Genomic DNA, 10,025 nt, shown 5'->3' with positions numbered 1-10,025 from the left:
AGAAAGTTTACATTTTCTACTATTAGCCTAGGCCTATAGTGTATAGTGCACAGTGTTGTATAAAGAAGGCCTGCTGAAAAGCTATAGGCTACTTGGGTAAAAGTAATGAAGTATCAGACATCGAAACTACTCAAGTTTCAATGAGCAATGAGGATCATGAACAGAGGAGAGCACATAAGACTGCCATTTTAATTATTATTTTGCCACTAGGGGGAGAAATTTACTAACTTTGGCGACCCCTCACTCTCGACAGGAGCGACTGCAATAATTGAAAATACCACCATTCATTTAGATAAAAGCAGATCTAAAAATAGGGTCCAGGGTCTTAAAAATTGAAATTCCCCTTTAAAGAAGACACGCCATGGATTTCATGAAATTTATTACAATTTTGACTGTATTATTACAATTCTAAAAGGAGAGAGAAAAAAATCATTAGGTTGCTACTGCATTTATAAAGGAGATTGGATGTACAGTATATCACACTATCATGTGCGACTAGTCTGCTGGGATCTCGCAACTTAACACTTTGTTCCCTGATGGAACAGGGAATCTGTCTGGCCAGACAGATAAGCCAGCCCCTTATGTCTTAACATGACTCCTTACGATGGGACTGGACCTCCGCCAATAGGGGCTCAAGGCCCAACAACCGTTTTTGTTCTCAAGCTCTTTTTCAAATAGATGAATTCAAATAACACCGTCACCAACCTAGATTGCCATTCTAATGGCAAGGAGTCCCTGGGGTTCCTCAAGAAACCATAGTTTTGAGCTATAGGACCTGCGCCCAAGCAATGGAGCCCATTTCCTTTTAGGGAGTAGAGGAGCTTCTGCACAAAGCTAAGAACAGGGCTGAGCTGAGCTGAGCCAATATGTGGAAAGCTATAGCTTTTTTTTAACCTTCAACACCCAGGTACCTGACACAAATCAGTTCATGGAGGTCCATTTGTACGTCATTGGTCACTGGAAAGTGCTATTGCTGAATCAATATAGTTACCATATTTTTCGGTGTATAAGTCGCACCTTTTTACATAGTTTGCCAGGCCCTGCGACTTATACACAGGTGCGACTTATATATGAAAATATTTTGGCCTTATACACCGGTGCGACTTATACACCTGAAAATACGGTAGTTATTACTATTATTCATATTAGAAACAAAAGCAAGCACTTTACCAAGTATCACTTGTCCTTTTTAACTGCTAAAAAAAAATCTATTGACAACATGCTCGTGTTATGGGTGTGAGTCTGTCATAGGCTCTAACCTCTATGAGGCATCTACAGTAGTTGGGTATTCCTTATGGGAAATAGTACTAAAATAGTTGGATACTTCTAATGGGATATTAAGCTAAAACATGAACATAAGTGAACAATCTACCAGCAAATTGTGCTCAATTACAATATTTCTCTAAAAAGAGAGAAAAAAATCATTAGGTTGCTAGTGCATTTATAAAGGAGACTGGATGTACAGTATATCACTCTATCATGTGCATGCATATGGCCCTCAGTGTGTCTTCCCTAAGGCACTGTTTTCTTGGACACAGAAGGAAAGATTGTGAGGTGCGGGCTTTGCTCTTCCCTTCTTGTGGTAGCCGTGCTCCTTCTTAGAGCTTTTTGGGGGCCGGCCGGCTCCAAGGCTTCTCCTCCCACCCAAAGGGGTCTTTCTTCGTCTCACCGCTGTAGGTTGGACACCTATTGTGGTGGTTGTTTGGAGGAAACCCCTTGGTCTCTTCCGTCCCATCGGTTGGGCTTGTGGTGCTTTCCCTATGGAGAACAAAGCAGACTGGATGGCTGAGTCTGTGTGAGCTTTGAGAAAGTGGACAGAAAAGCCTTAACAGGTGCGCTGTAGCTCTCATCCTCCTCCAACTTCCTTTTCAGGTCTCCAACAAAGTCATCCAGCTGCCTCTTCAGGTCCTCTGTGTCTGATGTGCCTAGATAGATTAAATGGTAATTAATTTGATGCTGAGTATCAGTCAAGGGTAGCGATAGGATCTGAGGATTAGTTGTGACCTTACTTGTTCCAGCTACTGAGCTGCTAGTAGCTTCATAGGTAGCATCAGATGCCTCATCTTGATGTGAGGGTGGTTCGCCTGTCAGGAAGTGGCAAAATGTAGATATTATGTAAGGGATAATGCCCGGAGTGAATTGTCATCCAGCACAGTTAAGAATTGCGAATAATTTTACACTTTTTTGAATGGGACCAATCTCAAATATATGTCCCTAAAGTGTAAAAGACACGGTTACTGCCCTTTGATGCAAATGCAAACTTTTTCATCTGCAACATTCACTGGACAGCCTTTATTGAAACAGCCTGGAGACACACGTGTCTGTCTTTCATGTAGGTAGCTTGTCCTGAGTGACAGCCTTATGGGCTGTTTTTCTTTTAGCCCAGCTGCGCCTTTGTCTTGGCTGTAAGACACAAGCACCTCCCGTTACTGCTGCTGCGCTGCGCACTGCTTGCAGGTGCGTGACATTAGACTAAGACTCTACTACCCCAAGGGGTACGCGTACCCCCACTTGAGAATCAATGCTTCAGGCTATGGCACTCGTGCAAGTGCCCATGCCTGGCCTATCTATATAATGTCTCCCACTCTCCCAATCACTATGTTACCTCCTGATCTCACCTGAGAGGGTCGGAGCAGTCCCAGCAGAATCTCCATCTCCAAGGTGTTCTTCTAGTGGGGGAATTAGATTAAATTATTAAATGAACTTTTTTCTAAAGTTCTAAACAAAACTTTATCAATCAAGTTATCAAACATTTTTATATGTTTTCCCCCGCGATTTTGTAGAAGATCACGTTATCCTCCCCAGTTCCCTTCTCCCCTCTGGTGGCCTCTAGTGGTAACAATCAAACCATGTTTTATCAATTAATGGACGACCCACAAGGTCTGACCCCAGATCATGAGGCAAGCTGTCAGTGTGTTGTTTAGGTAGACTGACAGGTTGTCTCCCCTCATCTGGAGTCAGCGATTAGGCTCTTTTGAGAGAGGTCCATTGGATTGGCTTGTGTTCCCCTTTTACAATGTTTGTACTCACCCATCACAGGCGTTTGAAAGGCCAGACTTTCAAACCAGTGCTCTGGAGTGGGTCTGCCTGTGTGGCAAATAAATTTGTTTCAGAGTACAATACATCTACTGCCACAAAAAACACATTAACACTTTGGGAATAAGGGTTAGGGTTGTCATTACCAAAATGTTCACTTCAATCTCAAAACGACATTCAGTATCACGAAATTGAAAGTTTGGCAAGCAGGAATGACAATTGTTGACGTATCGGTTCATAAGAAAGAAGTTGATGTTAAATCTAACTGAAATCTGAAATAAGTCAATAGTGAATGGTTAATTTGATTCATTGAAGCCACTTTTGACATGCAATTCGATTTTCATTGACCCTGATGTGAACATACTTTCATATCTTGTACCATGACGTATGCAAACCAGACATCAAAAACATGGAATCTCACCAGAGGCAATCTCGTGGAACATTCTCCGCAGTTGAGGTGTACTGGTTGCCGGTATTGCCTCGTTGACATTGAATGTACAAACAACTGCATTTTGGTGTTTGCAGTTTGCACCGGTCACCCCAACAGCACACGTACACACACTCAGTGATGTGTTCACATGGTACCAGGTGGTACCTGATCCACTGGGGACAGTGAAGTTGGTGTCGTCCTCCTATTTTTGTAAAGTAAAAGAAACAATTAATAAGGGTGCACCAAATTACATGGGAACACACATAGCTCCACAAAACAAGAGCGTTGCGGCGGCCCAGATTTGATTCCAGCTCAGTGCATGTCCCGCGTGTAATCCCCTCTATCTCCCCCCTTCATTTTTGATTGAATCTTATAAAGTAGACCTTCCTATCTCTATGGATGTGTTTATTTTGGGTGAGTAAGAAATTGTTTATTTTCCCAACGGGTTTGTTGCTTGTGATTGCATTGGTTAGACGAGTGTCGCAGCTCCAGCGTTCACATTTTAGTGTGACAGTGCACCTGTGCTGTGCGCTGCCCATATATGGGCTGCCGACAGTACTTCCGAGACAGACCCCGTTCGGCAAGCTATAGTTAACTGTGACCTGCAGACAGAATAAGGGTAAGAATGCTACAAACTGTCCTGCAAGTATGCAATGTGCCTTACCCGTGTGATTCTCTGGCAGTCCACATCTGAGGTAGATGGCCTTGGTTGCCGCCTGACCACCCTGTTGTTGGCAAAATCAGTGAGGCGCCTGATGTAATAGTCCTCGAACCGGGTCACCATAAAGTCAACCAGTTGGGAAAGATTGTAGGCCTTAAGCCTGTGCAGCACATTGTCTTTGATAACCTTCATGGCACTCTCGACATAATTATTCGTGTTGTTCCCACGAGTAACTAGATGTGTGCGCAAGCACAGGGCCCACTCCTCGCGTCTCCCATACACCTAGAAAGTAACAATAAGCTTACAGACCACACTTATAAACATGAGTAGCATACATAATTTGTGACACTGATAAAAAATACTTTAAAGTGCAACCAATTGAATAAATATTGTATTTAGGGATGCCACGATACCACTTTTTCCCTGCCAATAGCGATGCCTGAAGATAAATATCTGACAAGACCAACGCCGATATCTATTCTCTTGGAAATCTGCTTCCAATTAACAGAGACACTAAAAAAAGTGAATGGTCAAGCCTTGGTAACCAATAATGTGCTTCATCATGGATTTCTTTTTCCATCATGAATCAATTGCTGGTATCGGTTGACAGCATCGGCAACTAAAGAGAAGTAGCTAAAAAAACGATACCAGTATTTTTAGTAAATGTCGGCTGATATCGATACTGGCCAAATTAATATATCGGTGGGATCCCTAATTGTATTGTTATTTTCTAAAATCACATACCTTTGCCACATGCTTGAGGAAGTTTGGGTATTTTTTAGCGAGAATCCCATTGTTCAACTCAGCATATGCAGCAGACAGCTCCCCCTCCGTGCTCACATACACCAGGCGCCTGAACTCGGTCAACAGCTGGGGTCGGTCCTCTTTGACAATCTTATTGTGGCTGTCCCAAAGCCAACGCCACATTGCCTGCAGCAGGTGGAATGTACAGAGCAGCAGCCTGGATGTCGGGAAGGTCGCATGGAGGGACTGGCGGAGGGCATCACAGTCGTCCGTCATGATGGTCTGGGGGCCCTCCATGTCACGTCCAAAGAAGCCGTCTGGTGGCAGAAGACCTTTGAGTAGAGTGAATCCAGCCTGCAGCGTTGGTGTATTTTCAGATGTTGTGATGAGAACACCTAAAGGGACCCCCCCTGCAGCACAGTGTGTCATCAGCAAGAAAATGCGATGGTTCTCCCGGTCACAATTCCCTGAGGAATCGACAAAGACTAGCTCTCCGCTCTGCTGGACTGCTGCATGGACACGCTGCATAACGGGTGTACAAATGGCCACTATGAGCTGTCCATCCTTTACCTCCATCTGAGCACATCTGCCACCGTGCTCCTGGTTGATGGCGTCTAATCTTTTTTGAAGATCCACAGCCATCCCTTCGCCTGAGGGAACTCCATAGGCCTTTGCGAAGATTTTGTAGTACAGCCTGTGACGAAAAACAAAGACATCCGTTGAAAATGGTCAATCAGTTTGTTTGCTTTTGATCGTTTTGATATTTTCTTCCGATTGAATTCATTCATTAGGTCGTCCTCAGACAAGTTTGCTAACGTTTTTTTCAATCTTCTCTTTCCTCCATACACTTGGCCAGCTCTGGAGGGCTCTCCACCCCAGCATCCTGCGCTAAAACCTCCAAAAAATATTTTTGTGGGGCGACCCTTTGATTGGTGCCCACATGCAGGTGACTGCTCCCATAGTACAAATCTGCCAGCTGGAAGCTCCGGCCGGGTTTTGGTGACAGTGGACAGTGACCTGCAAATTGCATCGTCCTGAAAGCAACTTCACATGGTCTCTAAACATGGTCTCTTACCTGTAGCAAAACCCAGGGTCAGGAACAATTGACCGATCTGCAGCCACCAGAAAATAGTCGTCACCTTTCTCCTCCTGCAGGTCATATTTTATTGTGTCAAGGGCAGATGAGGGGGAGTGGCCTTGTTGGAAAAGGTCACTCAAACGCTCCACTGTCTCTTTGGAAACATCTCTCTTCCTTAGAGCATCCGCACTAATAAGAAGGTGGTTGTGGTTGTTGTTCCATTTCACCTGAAGCAGGTACCCTTCCCCCAAATGACGATCTGTTGATCTTGAGTAGGCAGGAGAGAAGTACAGTGTAAGACGTATGCATACTGTATCCAAATGTTTTGGTCTGCAGTTTTTACTTACTACTATCCTGATTATATTTGGACTTTTTGACTAGACATTACATTATAGTGGTCCATAAACAATCAAATAACTTTTTTTCAAGGGATAACCTACATATTGCCGTTTAATATCTACTAGTGAGTGAGAACATTATAGACACACACACAAACTCACACACACACATACAGAGAGAGAGGGACAGAAACACAGACAGTCAGACATAAATGCACAGACACAGGCACGTAGAGAGAGACACAGAGACACATGACACCCACATGCACCCACATACAGAACACACACACACACAAACACAAACAAAATTTACCTTGACCTCCTGTCCTCTGTACTCCTTTTCAGGACCACAGTCATGGTGGCAGGACAGCGTGTGTCCTTGGGCCCGGAGCAGTGTGTCTTGTGTTGACATCTGTAATCAACCTGTAAAATAATCAATTATCATTCTGCTTGTAATTCTCTATTGTTTGAGACACACTTGGCCTTTTCCAATACTGACTTAGTATAGACTTGTGGACTTGGGCCTAGGTTTGGTTCCATACGTTTTGCTATGGAGGGGAGGGAATGGGGGGAGGCAAGGGAAACAACACCCATCCTCTCCCTTGATCCCCCTCTCCCCTCCTCCTCCTCCTCCTTTGTGACCATATCAAACCTACGCCCAAGTCCACAAGTCCAATACTATACTAGCAAGTCAGTATTGGAAAAGGAAGACTGTCTTTGAATGCCCTCAAACTTTGCCCTCAAACTGTGCCCTCAAACTGCCCTCAAACTGTCAAACAATGCAGAAACTCAAGATTGCTACCCTTCCATTCTACACTTACTTTGTATGTGTTATATTTCCCTGACTCAGGGTAAGTTCTGGCCTTCCTCCACGTGATGGTTGACGAACTCTCAAAGGCAGAAAACCAGTCCTCCACATCCTCTAATTTACAAATCCTGACCTTCAGCCTCACTCTCTCCTCCTCTCCTACCTCACAAATGATGTGGGAATATCCAGGTGGCAACACTTTCTGTCACCCATATGATAAAGTCAATACATGGTGAATAACCCCATATTGTGGCAGTCATAATTCACTGTCTTTACTGTATTGACTAGCCACAGGACAAATGTCTTCTTCATTTCCGTCACGGATTCAAGGTAATCCGCAGTTTATTATTGACTCCAGCGACTGTTTATCAGCATTTCCCCTCCCAAAAATCCGAATTGTGATTCTGCCTCTTGCAAGGTGGGAGTTTTAATTCTAAGTGCCTCCTGGGTGAAATGAGTTGACTTCTGAACACAATTCAGATTTTTGGGAGGGGGAATGCTGATAAACAGTCACTTTGAAGTCACCTTGAAACCGTGACAGAAATGAAGAAGACATCCTAATCCTGGGGTGAGTCCGAATCAATTTGTAAAAGGCTTTGCCAATCGACAGATATGACTGGATGAAATGGCGAGTGGGTTCGAGATAGCAGTGTAAAGATGAGATTTGGACTGTAGCAAATCAATACGGTAACAACAGTGAATTATGACTGCCACAATATGGGGTAACATGGTGAGCAAAACAATCAAAACGAATATTTTCAAATGTTTTGTTGGTTCATCTTTAAATAAGTGTCAGCTTATTACACTACACTACTCTTAAAAAAATACTTGCACCTAACCTCGAGCTCTTTTGCTTTCTCCTCTGCAATCTGAGTGGGCTTGCAAATCTGACAGCAAAGAATATCTGCCATTTCTGTAAAGCAAAAGGAAGTAGGGGATGAGCAGACAGAAAGTGTGTGTGTGTGTGTATGTGTGCGTGCGTGCGCGTGCGTGCGTGCGGGTCGAGAGAGAGAGGGGGCGAGAGAGATAGGAAGGGACTTATGGGTGTGCAGCGAGGGGAAGTTCATCTGGAGTGCGCGTTTTGGCATGTTAAACCTCACTTTCCTTCACAAAGTCAACTCTACTTGTGCAGTAAGTTAGCTAGCTGGTAAATAGTGAGATTGCTTTTTATACACAGGTAACAACTTACTGATCAGCTTTCTTAAATGTGAGAAAGTCTATTTATTAGATATATGTTCATTTTCAGACAACTAACGTTACTTACCTCCGTTCTGTTGTTGACAGCCAGCAGTCCAAAATTACAAAAGCAGCCAGCTGTCCAAAATTGCGAAAAATACAAAATTACAAAATTGAAGGTAGCTAACGTTAGCTTTGCTTCGCACCGAGTTGATAGTTGATTGTTTCCTTAGCAACGCAGCGGAAATCCGGCGTCCGTTCGCGAGATTTGGGACAGGGTACGGGATTTTGGCGAGGGCTATGTAGGGTTCATAATATCGCGTACCGGGCAAGAAAATAACCGGTTACATTGGTGGCAGCGGTGGGATCCGGAAGTGTGCAGATCCTCAGAAGTCTCTTCGGAGCGCGGGAATAAGAAAGCGCGAGGGCGCGCTTCCGGGGAGGGTGACGACTGTAAACTACTAATAAGACACGTTAGTCCCTGGCTAACTCCCTAGTCCCATAGGGAGCTACATCTGCCAGAAATTTCTCGGTCGCTTGCACTGTGTCACTCTTTGTTTTTAAGAAATAAACACACACAGCCCCTGTGCACACATCTGTAAACGATTGCATGTACCTGAAACCATTAATGGACTCATTTGCCACAGGACCGGCTAAATCCGTGTTTACCAACTCCAGTGGTGTCTTGACTTTGTCTGTAGATTTCCTGTTCCTGTTTTGGGTAAACTTCCCTTCTATGCATACTGCACACTCTTTTGTCAGGTTTACACACTTTACCCTTTATATGCATACCATCAGTGATATGCTGTAGCTTTATGATATCGTCATAGTTGCAGTCGCCCATTATCTCATGCCAAGTTTCTATATCATGGCTCACATGGCACTTTTCAACAACACATTCAGTTTGCAAATAGTACATTTTCCCCTGTACAAAAATGTCAAACCTGGTACCATCCGGTGACATCAGGGCACCTCTGCCCTCTTCGAAGAACACACTGGCTCCGTGTGCTGTCGCAGACTTCACAGAGAAGAGCTCTTGGGGGTACGATGGAATATATAGTGCGTTCCGCAGTGTCACTCTACACCGTCGCCCCTCACTGTCGAGCAGACATACCGTAGCATCTCCCCTGCCCTGCACCACACCAAAGGTGCGCTTACCGTCCGCCAGCTCCATGCAGTGTTTCTCTGGCTCGAACGAGCTGTCAAAGCTCTTGAACTTCTTATCATTGACTATGTGGGAAGAAGCCCCACAGTCCACAATCAATCCTGGTTTGAACTGTTGCCGTCGTCATGGTCCTGCTGAGCTGGTCTCTCCAGCCTGCACTCTGAAGATGTAGTCCTCTTCTTTCGCAGCATTCCCCGGTCCCTGACCTCGACCTGCTCCGTGACCACCGCCGCCGCCGCCACCTTGCTCGCGTGCACATCTGGCTCCATCAGCGCGGTCCTTCTTCTTGCACACTTTGTCCGTCTGACCCTTGATCCGGCAGAAGCTGCACTACACGCTGCGTGAACAGTCCGATTTCCTCTGGCCTTTGTCACCACATCGCCAGCACACCGTTTGATCCTCTTCTCCCTCACAGCGTTTCACTGGCTTTTTCTTAGGCGCTGCGTGGGCCTTCATCACCCTCTCGGACGTCTCGTCCGATGCTGTAGCATTAGCTACATCTTCTGCCGCCTCAAAGTTTCTCAATTTGGCCTTAAATTGTCCCAATGTCAACTCACTGTCGCCATGTGTCACCATTAGAGTGAATGGC

The 10,025-nt window shown here is 44.9% G+C and overlaps 1 protein-coding gene and 1 long non-coding RNA gene across 2 annotated transcripts; both read right to left on the bottom strand.

Annotated features, from left to right (window-relative positions):
* Positions 1-2,614: 2,614 nt before the first annotated feature.
* On the bottom strand, positions 2,615-3,522 carry LOC130107986 (uncharacterized). The gene is made up of 3 exons (XR_008809845.1): positions 3,458-3,522; positions 3,031-3,087; positions 2,615-2,669 (listed from the first exon to the last, which is right to left on the bottom strand). It is a non-coding gene; the product is annotated as an uncharacterized LOC130107986 (long non-coding RNA).
* Positions 3,523-5,022: 1,500 nt separating this feature from the next.
* Positions 5,023-8,500, bottom strand: si:dkey-75a21.2 (uncharacterized protein LOC794385 homolog; the record flags this gene model as incomplete). The annotated part of the gene is made up of 5 exons (XM_056299992.1): positions 5,023-5,117; positions 5,333-5,565; positions 5,947-6,216; positions 6,601-6,710; positions 8,360-8,500. Coding segments are annotated over 5 exons (849 nt in total), but the record flags the coding sequence as incomplete, so codon positions are not given.
* Positions 8,501-10,025: the final 1,525 nt, after the last annotated feature.

The sequence above is a fragment of the Lampris incognitus genome, chromosome 2 (assembly GCF_029633865.1).
Source record: "Lampris incognitus isolate fLamInc1 chromosome 2, fLamInc1.hap2, whole genome shotgun sequence".
NCBI classification, from domain to species: Eukaryota; Metazoa; Chordata; class Actinopteri; order Lampriformes; family Lampridae; genus Lampris; species Lampris incognitus.
The sequence above is the reverse complement of the archived record's forward strand: the minus strand, read 5'-3'. Positions and strand labels throughout refer to the sequence as shown.